Raw genomic sequence first — 19,384 nt, forward strand, 5'->3', positions numbered from 1 at the left:
CGGGGGAGAAGGGAAACGGTGCCTCTGCAGGGAAGTTGGGAAGCTCAACACCGAGAGAACATTCTAAGCCAAAAAGGCATAGGCTGAGTAAAAGTACAAATTGAGTCACAGTGAACTGCGTTCAGTGTATATACCATGTGAATTGATGTCCTAAAATCCTGGGGCTAAACAAAGAACCGTTAGACTTTACACCAAAAGCCCAATCTATAAAAGGGAAAATCTGATGAACTAACTACATTTCATCACTTCAATTCTGGCTCCGCACAAAACTCCATTAAAGAGGTGAAAAAGGCAACAGATGGAGAAAATATTTGCAAACTAATACCTGACAGAGGACTAATAACTAGAATACATAGAAATCTGTCAAAACTCAACAGCAGAAAAACATTAGAAAATGGGCAAGGGACATGAAACATCTCACCAAGGAGGAAATATAGATGTTAAATAAGTATATAAAAAGATGTTTGACATTATTTATAATGTTATGCAACATCATATGCAAATGATGTTGCATTATCAATGCAAATTAAACCACAATGGGATCATATCTCACCTATCAGAATGGTAAAAATATATTTCTCTATAGCTATCTATCTAGTAACAGCAAATGCTGGCAAAGATACAGAGAAACTACCACAGACTTGCTGGTAGGGATGTAAAATGGCACGGCCATTCTTATAAAATTCAACATGCAATTTACCACGTGGCCCAAGAGTTGCACTCCTAGGCATTTCTTCCAGAGAACTAAAAACTCAGGTTTACACTAATACTGGTACACAAATATTTAGAACAGCTTTCTTCTTAATAGCCCCAATCTGGAAACAGGTGAAAGGTTAAACGAGGCAGGTCCAGACCATGGAAGCCCACTCAGCAATAAAAAGGAATAAACTATAGATACACTTCAGGGACTTAGGCTGCATGAGAAAAGCTCATATCAAAAGGCTACTAGCTGATGTTTATGTAACATTCTTAAAGTAGAAACTTACAGCAATGGAGAGGTTCAGGTTGCCGGAGACTGGGGAGAGAAAGGACGGAAGGAGGGGCATGTGGCATAAAGGCAACACGAGGGATCTTTGTGGTGACAGAAATGCTCGGCCTTGACTGTGACAGTGGATGGATACATGAGTGTACACGTGCAACACAACTGCATAGAGCTAAGTACACACGTATACAAATGGGTACAATAAAACTGAGGAAGTCTGAAAAAGATCAGTGCTTTGTATCAATATCAATAGCATGGTTGTTTTGCCATTTTGTCACTGGAGGGAAACTAAGTAAAGGGTACATAAAATCTATCTATTCCGTACAACTGTATGTGAATCTATTATTATATCAAAACTAAAGTGTTTAATTAAAAGAAAGTATAAGGAATAAACCAAACATGGCACAGTTTGAATGCAGCCCGCAACTGCCAGTTTGCATCCTGAGATACATACAGTACATCAATTTAACATCACCTTATTTGCTTCTCATGATATCTGTATGAGGTAGACATAAGGAAAATTGGTATTATAAGTTCAGTGTCTTGTTCAAGGTCAGAGAGCTAGTAAATGCTAGTAAATAGACACATTCTGTTACAAGACTTTGTTGGAGTAAGACTTCAGGAACAATTTCACCCTAGGAAGTTACCAGTTAACTTACCTGGGGTAAGGTCTCGATGAAAGGATGTATGTTGGCTGCTTTGGCTGCACTCATAATTTCATCCTGTGATACAACCCGACTGTTGTCTCCATAAGCAATATTCTCAGCAATGCTGTAGTCAAACAGTATGGGTTCCTGGGACACGATTCCGAGTTGGGCTCTCAGCCACTGGACGTTCAGTTTCTTTGCATTTTGACCATCTAGGAGCTGAAAACCAAAATCCACAATGTATAAGAAGAGCTTGAAAAGAAAAAGAACTAAGCAGTGAGTTTTTAGATTAACCATCTGGAGGATTTTGTTGCATGTGGGCATCAGCAGTTTGTGAAATATCAAGCCTCACAGCCTCTAGAGACTTACACTGTTGGAGGCCAACAAAGCCAACAAAATGATTTTTACAATGATTATGCCATCCCTTTTTTGGTCTAACTGATAAAATCAGCATGTTTGGTCCTGTCCTTTCATATTCCTCTCTTTATCTGCTTTCCAGGCAGTTGTACCATCCCCTGCCCTTAGGAAGCCTGAAATTAGATATTCTACTCATATCTGCTATCCCCTGAATGATTCTAACCTCCCTCCCTCCCTTCCTCCCTCCCTTTCTCCCTCCCTCCTTCCTTCCTGCTTTCCTTCCTTCCTAGGGAGGAGATAGTGAGACAAACTCCTGCATGCACCCCAACTGGGATCCACCCAGCAACCCCATTAGGGGCTGGTGCTCAAATCAACCAGGTTATCCTCAACGCCCAGGTCCAACACTCAGACCAACCAAGCCACTGGCTGCAAGAGGGGAAGAGAGAAGAGGGAGAGGGGAAGGGAAGCAGATAGTCGCTTCTCATGTGTGCTTTGGCTGCAGAACAAACCTGGGATGTGCGCACCCCAGGCCGATGCTCTATCCACTGAGCAACTGGCCAGGGCCAACTCCAACCTCTTTATTTGGCTTTATTCCCCTCTCGCAGGCACAAGAGAACAAAAAGCAGATTCTGAAAGTTGGTTACCTCTTGTCCTACTTCTGCTTCTCTTTTCCCTGAGAACTCCAAGCCTTTTCTCTTTTTGAAGCACAAAGGACAAAAGTTCAAGGGAAAGTGAACAAGCTCAGGGCAGTGTCTTTGGGAGAATGGTTTGGTTGGTGGTAGTTTGTTTTGTATTGGTTTTCTGTAAGCAGAAGTCATGATACTTCTAGAAGGAACACACACTAGTCCAGCTCGTCGTGACCTCTCAGTAAAGAAAGTACCACCACAGCCTTAGCAGAGTGTACCTAGAGAATATTGAGCTAGTTTGCCTGTATTCATAAATGCAGAGTAATTATAATGGTGGAAGTATAAGATTTTTTTCCCAAAAGAAGTAACTACGCACGGTTTAACCCTTTGGGGGTGATCTACGTGGGGATAGACTCCCAGGGCTAGGTCAGTGGGGACTGTCCCAAGGTCATAGAAGAGGAAGGCATTATCAGAGCCAAGTCTTCGCTTATGGAAGGGAGCCAGCGATAGATACCAGGAAATCAATGATGAGAGCCCAGTATAGAAGGGCTGAAGGGGAGGGTCAAAGCCAGAGAGCCTAGAGTTCAAGGTGAGAGAGAGAAGGCAAAGCAGAAGGGTGCGGGGAGGGAACAGGCAGGCACTCGCCTCTCCCCGGAGCCTACTGAGAATTCTGGCAGGAGTTTGTGCTTACCTTTACTAACCAGGAACTGAGGGTTTATTTAGGAGGATAAGGCTGGCTTAAAAGGCCCATGGCTGGTGGAGGTCAATTTTATATTTGTCTGACTGTGGGTGCCCATGTAGGGTTTATAGAATGTTATTGCATCAAGTAGGATTGGGGGTCTTGTCCACTTTTTTCCATTATGAGGATATTGGTTAAGCCACTTGAAATATAGCCTTAAATAGATCACTAATTTAAGAAAGTGCGCTCACCACTGTCCCGGCCAAAGGGTCATAGAAGCGCTCAAGGAGCTGGACCACCGTGCTCTTCCCACAGCCGCTGCTGCCTACCAGGGCCAGGGTCTGGCCCTTCTTCACCTCCAGGCTCAGCCCCTGAAGCACAGGCACATCTGGCCGGGTGGGGTAGTTGAACACCACTTCATTAAATGTTATATCTCCTTCAACCTTATCCTAAAAACAAAGTTTTTAATGTTGCATTATAATTGGTCTGCTAATGATTGTAATAATTTTTATTTCAAGGAACTAACACCAAAGACAGTAGTAGAAAAACATAAAATTCATATTCAGTGCACATGCTAGCACTAGTTAATATTGATGGGATATGCTAAGTGAAATAAGTCAGGAAGAGAAAGAAAATACTATATGACCTCACTCATTTGAGGAATCCAATGAACAATGTGAACTGAGGAGCGGAACAGAGGCAGAGACGGGACCAAAGGGACAAAAGAAGGAAAGCAGACAGAGGGAAAGGGGGTGAGAGGATGCGATCAGAGAAGGGAAAGAGATTGGTGAAATTATATACACATAACACAGCATTATAGAGAGCAGGACAGTAAATCCTTGAGGGAAGGGGGGAGAGAGTTGGGGAGGCAGGGGGCAAGGGTGATGTTGAGGAAACATGGGGGTGGGGGAATGTATTCTGTGGGACACTTGAATCTGTAAACACAATAAATTAAAATCAATTTTTAAAAAGGTGGATGATCAAATCATTATTAATAAAATTAATAAAAAAGTATTGATGGGAAATTGTTATGTAAAATGAGGATGGAAGTTGGGGGTACAGGTTACATTAGGCTATCACATTACAGAGAGTTGTTGCCTACACTTGATTGCTGGCTTATTTAAGACAAATATTTAGCTTTCTCAGATGATGATTTTGGAAGCTAGAGCCAACCCAGTGGCTAACAGTTCAAAGGCTGGGAATCTAAGGCAGTTTCTACCTGTGCCTCAGTGGACAGCCCTGGTCAAGCCCAGACAGCCTCTTTCTCTCTCTCTCCTTATCTCACTCACCAGGCACAGCAACGTTTTCAGACCATGAAATATCGGATAAAACTAAGCCCTGGAAAAACTAAGTCCTCAACTGTTTCCCCACACTGCTTCTGGTGCATTTAAATGTACAGCAGCTTGTGTCATGTGAAGACACCTCCAATCTGAATTTAACTTTGGAAATTGTATAGAATTATTACCCACTGTGAATAGAGTGGCCTTCTTACTAATTGTAATTCAGTCATTACAAGATGTGATTAAAGCCAAATTGCTAATGGTGTTTACATGCAGAACTATATGCATATACCTTCATGCAAAAATGACAGTTTTCATAAAAAAATATATCCAGTTCCAGAACATTTGGAAATTTTCTTTTTCACTTTTGATGTGCTAAACTTCAGAGTTATTGAAACCCCTTATGAAATTTTTAAATGCCAGGAAAGTTGGACTAGTATTAGTTCTGTAAATACCACAAAGATAAATAAATGTCCGTGGAATCACTAGAAATTTATCCTGTAATTACGATCTAGCAAACCATTGGGAAAAAATGTAACCAAGCAGTCATAAGGTAGCAGAGAACTCACAGGCCTCAGGCCTTCTTCACCATAGCTGTCAATCAAAGGTTGTCTTTCAAACAGCATGAATAAGTGGGCTGCAGACAGCTTGGCCTTGGCATAGTCTGGAGCAAAGGAACTCGCGTGTCCCAGAGCCACTGCACCAAACACAATCGCTGAAAACACCCTGGGCCGGAAGAAGAGGAATTAAAAAATTAACCTGTATAATTAGCTCCATGATGTTGAAAAGTTCAAAGATATACTTGCTTACCAATGTGATATTCATTTACTGCCTTAAGTCATGCCTGCACCCCACCTCGCCCTAGCTACGCACATTCCTATGAAATTTCAGTAACAGGAAATCTAGAGGAGGAGGTTTCTTTCTTCCTTAGAAGCCTCTAATTTCCTAGAGTTATTGTAACTTTCCCAAGTTCTGTTTTGGAAGTTGCTTATAACTGAATCTGATTTGTGATCGTAAGTAATTTTGAGAACTAGTATACCCTGTTCAGAGTTGAGGGAACCGAAGCACAGTGCTTATTATGGGGCTTGATCAGCAGCAGACAAGAAGTGAGGTTTCATTTCCTAGTATCTCTACAGCCCTGACTCCCAGTCTGTGGTTTCCTCGCCCACACAAACAATAATCACTGTCCTTAAAGACTTTTTATTAGGAAAAATAAGCCTTTCCTAGAAATCGCTTTTCTTTTATAATTAAAGTAATTATTGACACCACCCTGAAAAAACAGCTGTCCTAAGCTAAAGGTCTATTTCCCAATGAAAACGTCTTTAAAGAGCGGACACAGATTGTAACAACTTTTAGGAAGAGCTAAAGAGTCCCAGGGGCCAGCTCTCCACAAAGCTTTCCTCTGACCCCAGAGCTCTCCCAGAGAAAGGGGAGGGGTAGAAAATCTCTATCTACTAACAATGGAGAACTTAAAAAGTCTTTTCTTTCACCAAGTTTCTAAATCTAAGCTATTCAAGTGTGTTTTAAATACATGGGGATGGGAGTTGTGGGTATTGTAAAGGCTCTCCCTTAAATACTTGTAAGGATGGTAACAAAAATTAAATTTTAAAACGTGATGAACTCAGGTTTAGTTGCCTGGCTCTCCTAGACACCCTGTAATCCAGCTTTAGCGTGAAAGATGAAAACATTGTCTTCCACTTAACGGTATCTAGAATTTAACATTTTAGTGGTGAAAACGAAACCACAAGAAAGTAGGACGAATTTTCTCAATGATATTTTTCGAGACAAATAAAAATACTCCAAGTTGTAAATCTCAGAGCTGAGCTGCATATCTCTATCTAATCATCCAAAACCACTCTCTACCCATCATTATTTTGTACCACTCCAGTGTGCAGAAGCTGACTCTTCACGGACTGTACCAATACTTTTGTTATCCTTTGGCATCTCATAGGGTTTGACAATGAAAGAGACTAGCAGGGGGTGGGAGGGCTGGAGGACAGTGAGGCCAGGGTATTTGGTTGGTTTCTTACTTGTTGAATTGTTGTGTCATTGTGTCCCTCCACCTAAAACAACAGAACCCTACACTGGGTCCTGAAAATCCTTCCCCCCTTTGCCCTTTAGGCTTAGGGTTTTAGCAGTCTTAAACTGGGAATGATGAGGTGTTGACAGCTCCTCTGGGTACTACTGCTTCCCTTAACACTTCTCACACCTTTGTAAATAGACTCTTTAGCAAACTCTCCTTAATTACCCCATCTGCAATGACATTTGTTTCCTGCAGGGTTCCTGACTGATACAAAGATTATATACTTTTTTTACATGGTTATTTTAATTTTGGATGAAAATAAAGAACAGCTTTTAAACACTTTTGCTTTCCTTGTTTTGACCTTGTTCAATAAAAAGTTGTTCACTAGAGCTTTAAAATCATCCCATTAGAGCAGAAATATGCCAAGTGATCTTAAAAAGAATGGCTTCCCTTTGGCAAGACTAGACTACAACATATTTGAATGTATTTAGCATATTTTCTATTAGAAAGACTATTGGTTAGTCTTGTAAACCAAGAAAACAGGAGAGAAACTAAAAGGCAAATGCTGGCAGACTCATCCCAAGTCTGGTTAGGTACAAACTTCAGCCAAGCATTCCCACCTCATTGACAAGGACATATTTGATTGCCAATAAAGAGTAAACTATTTAACCCTCTGTTTTGAGTCTAAAGTCTTATTATACAGTAAGAAAATTGGCCATCTTCCTATGTGGAGGTCTATGTATTACTAAAATTTTGGTTTATGATGATTTTTATGAGCTTGGTTAGTTTTTGTCTACTCCAATGATTACACTGTCCTTGGAATATTTAAAAGACCAGATTTCTGTAGTTAATTCAATTCTCCAACCTCATCTTAGAACAAGAGATTTGTTCCTCCCACTCTAAACATTTGCATAGATCTATTGAAACTTTATTATAGAATAATCTTAACATTTTAAGTTACTTACAGAATAACATCTTTGAAGAGCATATGTCCATTCACGATGAGATAGGCACCAAATCGAAAACAACCGGCGTAGGAAAAATACATAAATGCTTGTGAAATACTAAAAGTAATCCCATAGATGTGTGCCTTCCTCACAGAATTTCTGAAAAGGAAATTAGTGTATTCATAACCATCTCCTCAACCACTCTTAGCACTGTGTTGTTATGGAGAGACCACAGCTTCTAAGTCTAAGTAAGTGACTTAACCTTTCTATGTATCAGTTTTCTGAACTGTTCAATGGGGATAAGGAATATGATGCAGAATTGTTTTGAAAACTAAATAAACAGTATAAATGTCTAGCATAGTACCTAGTGGTTACTTAAATGACAGCTGCTGTTATTACAGGTTAATATCTAATGACTCAGAAACAAGAGAAAAGCTCAAACAAACAATTTAACATTACAATGAAACTAGAAAAAGAAACAACGGAGCTCAAAATTAGTAGAAGAAAGGAGATTATAAAGACTAGAGCAGAAATAAATGAAGTAGAGGCTAAAAAACACATAAGATCAATAAAACTAGGAGCTGATTCTTTTTTTTTTTTTGTATTTTTCCGAAGTTGGAAACGGGGAGGCAGTCAGACAGACTGCTGCATGCACCCAACTGGGATCCACCCGGCATGCCCACCAGGGGGCGATGCTCTGCCCATCTGGGGTGTTGCTCTGTCGCACCCAGAGCCATTCTAGCGCCTGAGGCAGAGGCCATAGAGCCATCCTCAGCCCCCGGGCCAACTTTGCTCCAATGGAGCCTTGGCTGCAGGAGGGGAAGAGAGAGACAGAGAGGAAGGAGAGGGGGAGGGGTGGAGAAGCAGATGGGTGCTTCTCCTGTGTGCCCTGGCCAGGAATTGAACCCAGGACTCCTGCACGCTAGGCCGATGCTCTACCACTGAGCCAACCGGCCAGGGCTAGGAACTGATTCTTCAAAAAGATAAACAAAACTGGTAAATTCTTAGAAAGACTCATCAAGAAAAAAAGAGAGGACCCAAATAAGTAAAATCAGAAGTAAAAATAAATAACAAAGGATATCATAAATACAAAGGATCATAAGAAAATACTATCAACAGTTATATGGCAATAAATTGGAAAATCTAAAAGAACTGGATAAATGCCTAACAAGACTGAATCTTTAAGAAATAGAAAATCTAAGTAGACCAATTACTAGTAATAAAATTGAATCAGTAATCAAAAAACTCCCAACAACAAAAGTTCAGGTCCACATGGCTTCACAAATGAATTCTACCACTCATTTAAAGAAGAGTTAATACCTAGCCTTCTCAAATTATTCCCAAAAGTCAAAGAGGACGGAATACTTCCAAATTCATTTTACAAGGTCAGCATTAATCTGATACCAAAGTCAGATGAAGAGGCTATAAAAAAATAAAATTACAGTCCCATATCCCTGATTAACAAAGATGTAAAAATTCTCAACAAAATGTTAGAAATCTGATTAAAACAATACATAAAAGTTTCATTCACCACAATCAAGTGAGATTTATTCCTAGAATGGCTTAATAAATCAATGTGATACAACACATTAACAAAATAGAAGATGAAAATCTATGATCTCAATCAATACAGAAAAAACAATTGACAAAATTCAACATCCATTAATGATTAAAAACTCTCAACAAAATGTGTATAGAGGGAACGTACCTCAACATAATAAAGGCTATATATGACAAACTCACAGCTAAAATCATAGTTAATGTTGAAAAGTTGAAAGCTGTTCCCATAAGATTAGGAACAAGACATCCATCCCACTCTCACCTCTTTTGTTCAACATATGGAAGTCCTAGCCACAGAAATTAGGCAAGAAGATGGACAAAACACATCCAAATTGAAAAAATGTTAATAAACTCAAAATGGATTAAAGGCTTGAACATAATCCAAAAAATCCATAAAAATCCTACAATAAAGCATTGGGAGTAAGCTCTTGATATCAGTTTTAACAATATATTTTCTGAATTATTGCCTCAGGCAAGGGCAACAAAAGAAAAATGAACAACTGGGACAACATCAAACAAAAAAGCCTTTGCACAGCAGAGGAAACCATCGATAAAGTGAAAAGGCAAGCTTCCAAATGAGAGAAGATATTTGCAAATGACTCATCCAATAAGTGGTTCATATTTAAATATACAAACAACTTATACAACTAAATATTAGTAAAACAAACAAAGTAAAAAATGGGCAGAGGACCTGAATAGACATTTTTCACAAAGAAGACATACAGGCGACAACAGACACATGAAAAGATGCTCAGTATTATTAATCATCAGGGACATGCAAATAAAAACCACAGTGAGATACCAGCTCCCACCAGTCAGAATGGCTACCATTAAAAAGACAAAAAATAGCAAGTGTTAGTGATGATGTAGAAAAGATGGAACCCTCATATACTGTTGAGGAGAACATAAACTGGTACAGACACTATGCAAAACAGTTTGCAGTTTCCTCAAACAATTTAAAATAGAGCACTACTACGTGACCCAGCAATTCTCCTTCTGGGTATTTATCTAAAGAAAACAAAAACACTAATTGAAAAAGATATATGCATCCCTATGTTCATTAAAGCATTATTTACAATAGCCAAGATATGGAAGCAACCTATTATACATATGCATCAATAGCTGAATGGATAAATATGTGATTAACATGCATATATACACACACATTTTACAGCCAAATGATTGTTTAGAGCAGCAGAGTTTTTATTATCTTTCAAGGAGAATAACTCAGCTTCAGGAAAGCACCAGGTTCTTAGTGACAATGAAATGCTCATTACCTGTAAGCACCATACAATTTTTCGACATACATTGATTCAAATTTTCTTTCCTGGGTCAAGGACACAACTGTCCTAATATTTTCTATTGCCTCTGTTGCAATCTGTAAAGTAGAGTGGATCTTGATTAGAAATGGGGCTTTTAGTTCTGAAATAATGAAAAAGATAAACTTTAGGGTTTTTAATTCCTTCCTCTTTGAAAGCAAAGGCATAGTATTGTGTTCCCTAAGACAAGCCCTATAACGAAATTGGCAATCTTTTTTTCCCCTTCTTTTTCAAAGTGAGAGGAGGGTAGAGATAGATAGACTTCTGCATGACCCCAATCAGGATCCACCAGCAACCTCTGTCTGGGGCTGATGCTCTGCCCATCTAGGTCCATACTCCCAACTAAGCTATTTTTAGCACCTGAGGCACAGGCTTCACTGAGCCATCCTCAGTGCCTGGGGCTGCTGCGCTTGAATCAACTGAGCCATTGCTGCTGGAGCCAAAGAGGAAAGGGTGGGGGTGGAGAAGCAGATGGTTGCTTCTCCTATGTGCCCTGATCAGGAATCAAACTGGCCAGGCAAACCTGGCAATCTTAAAAGCACCTCTGTGCCAAGTAGAGTGAGCCAGTTCTGTACCCCCAGGGAGACTGATGAGCTTAGGGCCAGAATGGTGGACTGAGTGTTGATTGAACCAGAAGCCTGATTCTATTCCCAGCCCTGTGACCAGGCTGTTACTTGACTGGCTTTAATTCCACCCCTTTGTGGCTTTGCTTTCTTTATAGGGTAGCGTCCTAGAGAATTAAGCTAAGTGATTTCTAACAGCCCACTAGAGGTGTCTGTCATTTCCTCCATGAGCATGTCCCTACTACAGAGAAGAAATGTTCACCCAAAATTGGAAAGAAGATCCAAACTGCAAAGAACAGGAGCCTGCTGTAAATCCCTGATTAAACCAGGGACAGACGCAGGCAGATTAAGGTCGGTTGAGGCCTGGGCGCAGAAGAAAATATTGGGCCCCTGTCATTAAAAAGTGTCAAGTTGGGGTTTTGCAGGGCCCTTCAGAAATTGGGGCCCAGGGCACGCGCCTGGTGCACCCACCGTTAAATCTGCCTCTGGACAGACCCAGACACCTAGACCAGACACCCAACTCATGCAGGCCAATCAGAATGTGTTTCCTGGACTTGGAGGCAACTGCTTGAACTGAGAAGCCCTGTGCTCTCGTAGGCTCAGGTCACCAGGGTGCTTGTAGGAAGCTGGTCTGAATATACAGAATCGAGGAACAGAGCAAATGTGCAGAAAGCCTCACAGACAACCGAGTTTATGGCTGGAAAAGAGCTGCCAGCAACCTCCTAGTAACACGAAGCCAGCGTTCTCCTGTACCTCTCTGTGTCCTTATGTCACACCCTTTCCCTGCAAGCCAGCCAGAGAAGTTCTTGTTCTGACAGCCAAGCCACCTTTGATTAATGTGATTGTCTTTGATAACTAATTAGTCTAAATCATAGATCTACAGTTGTCAGGAATTTAAGATTTTATTTTAGGTTGTGTTTTATCAGTTTTATGACTTTTATTTCCGTCCCCGTCTTCTGTAACCAGATGAAAGCAAGCTATTTGATATTTCTGGCTAAATAACCTTATGTCTTTATTTACAAATGAAAAATCTAACAGTAATAATAGGCAGAGCAGAGCATGCTTATTGAACTTTTACTGTGCACCAGGTAACTCACTTAACTGACATAATCTCATTTAGTTTCACAATAACCCCATGAGGCAAATATATATTACTCACAGATGAGGAATTGACACACACAAAGTTAAATGACTTGCCTAAAGCTCTCGAGTTAAGGAGAAGGCCAGCCAAGAACCGTACTGGTCTCCCTGATGCCAAGTCCATGTTCTTAATCCATTATGGTCTTTTTCTCTCCCTGCTTTGGCATTCACATAAGGAGGAACTAGTTGTTAATGACCAGTTAAACTCTACTCTTGATTTCCTGGTCATGGATTACCAGGCATGGCCAACATATGGCCCACGGGCCCAATACGGCCTGCGTAATGAATCTATGCAGCCCGCGATTAAATTTTTAATATTCTCCACTACTTTAAAATCTCAGCTACTCAGAAGCGGAAACGTCTTTGATTACTGGAAATTGAGATATTTAAGAAGATAGTGATACGCAAAAAAGAATTCCGAGTGTGACTAATCTAGGGTTAACTTCCAATAATTGGTCAAATGGATTCGCGATACTTCTTTATTTTTTAAAAAAATTCCATTATAAAGATTTATAACCTTTGTACTCATCTGTACTCGATATGAACTGTTTGACATTTAGTGGCAATGTGAAACCCACATTCTTTTAGGCAGAGTTTGCCGGTGCACACCCAAGGTCAAACAATTCGTTATTTTTGTGGTCAAGTGTGCTGAATCAAGTGGCACTGTAGTATAGACAATAGCTGCAGTTGATAACTGAAAACGTGTCCAGGCTGTTTGTAAAACGAAATAATTGTTTTATTTGCGATAAAACCCCATCAAGGCCCTGGCTGGTTGGCTCAGCGGTAGAGCGTCGGCCTGGCGTGCGGGGGACCCGGGTTCGATTCCCGGCCAGGGCACATAGAAGCGCCCATTTGCTTCTCCACACCCCTCCTCCTTCCTCTCTCTCTCTTCCCCTCCCGCAGCCAAGGCTCCATTGGAGCAAAGATGGCCCGGGTGCTGGGGATGGCTCCTTGGCCTCTGCCCCAGGCGCTAGAGTGGCTCTGGTTGCGGCAGAGCGACGCCCCGGAGGGGCAGAGCATCACCCCCTGGTGGGCAAAGCATCGCCCCCTGGTGGGCATGCCGGGTGGATCCCGGTCGGGCGCATGCGGGAGTCTGACTGTCTCTCCCCATTTCCAGCTTCAGAAAAATACAAAATAAAAACCAAACAAACAAAAAAACCCAACAAGCTCATTCTATTAATAAAATATTGTTTCATTTGATTGTGATACAGTTTGGATATTTATACAGTATGTAATTATATTTTTATTAAAATAATATTGTATATTAAAATTTTTTTCACTCACATTTATTCATAAACAAATTACATAATAAAATTTTGTTTACTTAAACAAATCATTTTTATATTTAACATTTTTTAAAATTTTAATATTTTGTCTGGCCCGTGAAAAAAGTTTTCTTTCTAATCTGGCCCAGGGGCAAACACTGTTGGCCATGCCTGGATTAACCTCTTGCAGTGTTCATGCTGATTCAACAGCCCTAAACTCAGTGATCAGGTAGGACTTGAGTCAAGAGGGTTACTATTCAGCCTCCTCCATCAACTTCTAAGCCCAGTCACTAAGCACATTACAAAGACTTTTACAGAAATGAAAATGGGAAGATATCCTAAATCCCAGTGTACTTTAACCATGAATAATCTGCACCCAGATAAATAAAAACTTTTCATTTGGAAAAAAGTGATGTGCAGAGTTTCCCCAAAACTTTTTCTAACCCCCATTCTGTGTTAATAAAGGTTGACTTAGTAAACAAAACTGAACTGTGATTAAATTGCTGATAATTAACATTTAAAAATTTTAATCTCTCATGAAAAAACAACAACAATCCTAATTAGGTTAAAGTAGCTGCTAACAGTGATTTCACACAGTCAGTCTGAGCTACTCATTCTCTGATTCCTAGGGCGAAAGAATATCTATGAGCTGAAAGGAACTGGGGATATTACCTGGTACAACTTCTCATTTTAAAGAAGTGGAAAAGTGAGGACCAGACAAGTTGGGACCTTCTCCAGTATCACACACTGTGAGCAGCAAGGCCACTGCCAAGGTATAGGTATAGTGTTTTATTTGCCAAATTGCTCAATTCTAACTGTCCCACTTCTGCCAAAATTCTGGTAACTGTCGGTGTTATTAGTCATTTATAATAGAATTAAGACTTTATTATTTTAACTAGATTCAAGATGTTTTCTTTCATGTAACTGCTCTAAGAAAAAGTTATCTTCTGCTCATCTTCATTAACTATTAGAGAAATGCAAATCAAAACTACAATGAGATACCACTTCAAACCTGTTAGATTAGCTATTATCAATAAGACAGGTAATAACAAGTGTTGGAGAGGCTGTGGAGAAAAAGGAACCCTCATCCACTGTTGGTGGGAATGTAAAGTAGTACAACCATTATGGAAGAAAGTATGGTGGTTCCTCAAAAAATTAAAAATAGAACTACCATATAACCCAGCAATCCCTCTACTGGGTATATACCCCAAAAACTCAGAAACATTGGTACGTAAAGACACATGCAGCCCCATGTTCATTGCAGCATTGTTCACAGTGGCCAGGACATGGAAACAACCAAAAAGCCCTTCAATAGAGGATTGGATAAAGAAGATGTGGTACATATGATATATACTATGAAATACTACTCATCCATAAGAAATGATGACATCAGATCATTTACAACAACATGGATGGACCTTGATAACATTATAGTGAGTAAAATAAGTAAATCAGAAAAAACTAAGAACTGTATGATTCTATACATAGGTGGGACATAAAAATGAGACTCAGAGACATGGACAAGAGTGTGGTGGTTACGGGGGGGCGGAGAGAGAGGAGGTGGGGGGAGAAAGGGGCACAAAAAAAACCAGCTAGAAGGTGAAAGAAGACAATTTGACTTTGGGTGATGGGTATGCAACATAAATGTCAAAATAACCTGGGGATGTTTTTTCTAAACCTATGTACCCTGATTGATCAATGTCACCCCATTAAAATTAATAATAAAGGAAAAAAAGAAAAAGAAAAAGTTATCTTCACCCTACCTGCTGACAAGTTCCCCTTCTGAAATGTAAAAGGAAGCAGGTTTCAAAAGGAGAAACTACATGCAAGGTGTTTTGGTTTTTTTTTAGTAGTTAGTTGTGACTAACAGAGGTCAAGGAAATGCTGCCCTAAAGTACAATCGGCAGCCAAGAGAATCCTCAAGAACTTCGGATGCTCAGGCTCCCTAAGTTTGGGAACTGCACAGTTCTGGAGGGCTGACTCGGGGAGAGGATGCAGGATGAACATGAGAAGGAAGCATTCTGATGAAATCCTTGGAGGGGAGACTAACACTGCTCTGAACTCAGCCCATGCTGGGTAAGAGAGAGGAGGCAAGGATTTCATTGGAAATAACTGCTTTAGTGGAATCCTGCTTGGTTGGAATTCTAATCTCACCCTTTATTACATGCCACACATCTGGAGCAAGTCACTCGATCTGAGTGCTTTCTTCCCTGGGAGGTGGAGATGCTGTCTGCCCCTCCTCCCCAGCTGCAATAATGTGTGTGAAAGTGTTTTGTAAAGTGTTGGGCTGTACAAACCGTCACAATTTATATTCATAAACCTCTTCACCTCCTTATGTTTCAAGAAAGGGTAATATTTACATAAATAAGAGTAATAAATACCCTACCTATAATCCCATTTTAAATATTTGAATGCATGTACATGCAAATAAAAGTTTGTATGCAGACTTAGACACATTTAAACACCTATGAAGGGGGTTTGTAATAAAGAGCTTTGAAATTAGACCTGGATTTGAATCCCAGTCATGTCTTTGATTCTCAGGTTCCACACCTATAAAAGTGGAGTAACATTAGTACCTGCCTCATAGGATTATTGTGAGTATATAATGCGCACATAAATACATAGATAATTGGCACGTTGTAACGACCGAGTATTTTCTCAATTGGTATTATAGTTGGTACCACAAATCAAAGCATTACTGCCCTCTGGTGGCTATTCATCTCAATCACAGAAATCACAGCCAAGAAGAAAAGAATTGTCCCTAATTACCAGCAAGTATCCTACCTTGAACAATTTACTTATATTCTGTTTTAAAAACTCCTCATCTGTAAAATTGGTGTGGCATTTGTCTCAACAATGACATTAGGATATGAAGTAAAAGGTAGAATGAACTTTGGAAATTCAGAAATTCTTTCTACTGACCACATGTTAAATGTTTTTGTAGGCTAAAAGTTTTCCATTGTTCCATGTTCAATTTATAGGCATTATTAATACAGTAAACTACTTCATGCAGTCTTGACAAGTGTTAGTTGTATTGAGCACAAATGTTTAATTATTAAAACATGCACGTTTAACATTATACGGAGTGAAATAAGTAAATCAGAAAAAAACAAGAACTGCAGGATTCCATACATTGGTAGGACATAAAAACGAGACTAAGAGACATGGACAAGAGTGTGGTGGTTACGGGGGGCAGGGGGAGGGAAGAAGGGAGAGGGGGAGGGGAGGGGGGCACAAAGAAAACTAGATAGAAGGTGACAGAGGACAATCTCTCTTTGGGTGATGGGTATGCAACAGAATTGAATGACAAGATAACCTGGACATGTTTTCTTTGAATATATGTACCCTGATTTATTGATGTCACCTCATTAAAATAAAAATTTATTTATATAAAAAAATAAATAAAAAGCAACCTCTGTAAAAAAAAACATGCATGTTGAAATAAATAATTCAAATAAAATGTCAAAAAACAATACTTATACCAACAAATATAACATAATCAAAAACAATACTTACACCAACTGAAGCCTTATTAGACCCACCTTTCCAGCAGTTTCCAGTTCCTTTTTATCTCTTTTGGCATTTCCAGCCAACATTTTCATTTCAACAATTCCCGATACAGCCATAATGGGAACAACTGATAGTAGCAAAAGAGTTAATTGCCAACCATATATAAATGATATGATAATGCCAGTGCCAAGGTTGGCTGTATTCTGTGCAATTAAAGCCAACCTGGTCCCCGTGACCTGAAAGAGCAAGGACAGGCAGTTCAGTGTTAAGTTACGAATCCATAAACACCAGCATTAGGCTTCCTGGCCAGAATGATGATAGGTTCTGTGCCTGGGCTAGCAGCTGGTCCCTTTCATTACAATGAACCCAGGAGGCTCTGCAGCTTCTTTGTTCATGCCTTTCCACTCTCATCCCTCCCGGCCACACGAGTTCAGCATTACAGAACCACGTAATCAGCTGCTCCACTTTGGGGGTAGGCTGTGGGGCACACGCTTTTATCAAGGCAATGTTTAAAGTGGAAGCCAATCCCACTGTACTCTAGTAATGTTAAAGACTATTTGCTTTAAGTGTGTGCCAGAGATATTTCTACACTTCAAGAGACCACCTGTGAGAAAGTGTACATATCCTCAGAGATCAGCCACTGTAAAGCACACCAAACATGAATTAGTTTGTACCACTCAGAAAACGGGGCTGTTGTAGTGGATACCTGCAGTCAACTCTCCCCACTCTCCTGAGTCGTATGATCCCAGTGAGCTTCACTGGGACAGACCTCAGCACCCGGGCTGGGGACCCAAGCCAGGCAGAGCATGGCATTTCCCAGAGAGAGTTATGGTTTGGGGTCCATCATATGATCCAATTTAGCCCAAGTCAGATTGAAAGGAAGAGTGTTTGCTTGGTGGCTGAGGTACAGGTGTGTGCTTGTCCATGGGGTGGGCCACAAGGAAGTTCATAGCTCTGGTTACTGCTGGCAGCCATCCCAGGGCCACGAGGAAAGGAGCCATAGGATGAAGCCAATGTTGAGGACTGAGAGCCACGCAGAGCCACGCAGACAAAGGGAACCTGGGCCCTTTGTGACATTTTTGAGCCAATGGATCCATCAACCCTGAAACCTAAAATCCCTCTTTCTTATTTAGGCCAGTTTGAGTTGAATTCTCTGTTATTTCTAGCTGAAAACTTAATGGATACAGCTATGCCATATGTTAAAATCATGTCAAAGAAAAATAGCATTAAAGTGCAGTCTACATACTCCTTGTACTTGGGAGGCATCAGTTGCAAGTCTTGTAGAAAGTGCACCAGTACTGTTTTTATGATCATCAAACCAGCTCATGTCCTACGGCACAAAATACACCTTTAAATTAGTTCAAGATTAAAATATGTGAAGAAAATAAGATGCAATCTTGAAAACCTTCAGTGCTGAGGAAAGAGCCACACTTAACTTGGGTACTGAAGTTTAGGGGAGCCTGACATGAAGCTTGGAGCCCTGGTCCCTGACTTGGGTACCCACCCTGAGTCCATTGGCTCTGAGGCCGCTCTGCTGTGACAGACGGCACCACTGTTGGAGCAGGTGTGAGAAGACTTATCCAGACTGCAGCTGAGCTCCCTGCCAGCTTCTCTGAGGTCACGGGCGTGTGCCATTCCATCACCCGGTGCTCACAACCAGCACGAGGACACGTCCTCCCAACACGGTGGGGTCTCCCATAAAGATGGTGAAGCTGAGCTGGGCTGGGCATGGCTCCTTTGTGCAAATTCTAGCCACGAGAAAACCGGTCCTGGTTTCTCAACGTGTTTGTGTTTTTTAAACACAAATAAAAGAGTGTATCTTAGATGTGATTCTAATTATAAGCTACTCATCCACAGCATCTTTTAGCTTCATGTGAAATAATTTTCCCTTCATAGCAATGGTTTAAAAGATACTAAAGAAAGTTTTGTAAACTCAGACTTTCTAAAATATGATTCATGCTATGTGCCCTTTTGTGAACAGGAAGGCAATCAATTCCTGTCAATTGGACAAATAATATTCTGGGCTCTTTTTTAAGACTTCTCTGTGAAAGTAGACAACACGTGTTTATACATTTCTTTATGTGTCTCACACCAGATTGAACTTCCCCAGAGAGCAGATAATGCATACAGTTCTATCAGCACACTGTCTGGGACATAGCAGGCAACAATTTAGTAAGTTAACAAGTGAACTAATGTGAAAATAGAGCTCAAATAAGAAAGAATCAAAATCAATTTCCAACATTTGGAAAAATCTATAGTTAATATGGTTGATGGCGCTACATGAATTCTACCAACCTCTTTTTCCTTTTTTTAAAGGCATCCTGGAGTCTCAGTGACTCACCAGGATTTGTGTAGAATCCAGAGAAGAAATATGGGTCCTTGAAGTGATAGTAGCCACACAGATAAATATTGTCACAAAATATGCCACAAAAGCTACCTAAAATTAAGCCTGTGCCCATGGAAACCCTGAGAAGTCTTTGGCTATT

At 40.4% G+C, this 19,384-nt stretch overlaps 1 protein-coding gene across 8 annotated transcripts in view; it reads right to left on the bottom strand.

Annotated features, from left to right (window-relative positions):
- ABCB4 (ATP binding cassette subfamily B member 4) overlaps positions 1-19,384 on the bottom strand; it is a 98,721-nt gene that overhangs the window by 1,543 nt on the left and 77,794 nt on the right. For all 8 annotated transcript variants that reach the window (XM_066353804.1, XM_066353803.1, XM_066353799.1 and 5 more), the window contains 7 exons: positions 18,145-18,228; positions 16,931-17,134; positions 10,379-10,479; positions 7,560-7,700; positions 5,141-5,297; positions 3,543-3,740; positions 1,642-1,848 (listed from right to left, as the gene is read on the bottom strand). In XM_066353804.1, the coding sequence (XP_066209901.1) occupies positions 1,642-1,848; positions 3,543-3,740; positions 5,141-5,297; positions 7,560-7,700; positions 10,379-10,479; positions 16,931-17,134; positions 18,145-18,228 (1,092 nt within the window). The remainder of the gene's footprint in view (positions 1-1,641; positions 1,849-3,542; positions 3,741-5,140; positions 5,298-7,559; positions 7,701-10,378; positions 10,480-16,930; positions 17,135-18,144; positions 18,229-19,384) is intronic.

The sequence above is a fragment of the Saccopteryx leptura genome, chromosome 12 (genome assembly GCF_036850995.1).
Source record: "Saccopteryx leptura isolate mSacLep1 chromosome 12, mSacLep1_pri_phased_curated, whole genome shotgun sequence".
Lineage (NCBI taxonomy): Eukaryota > Metazoa > Chordata > Mammalia > Chiroptera > Emballonuridae > Saccopteryx > Saccopteryx leptura.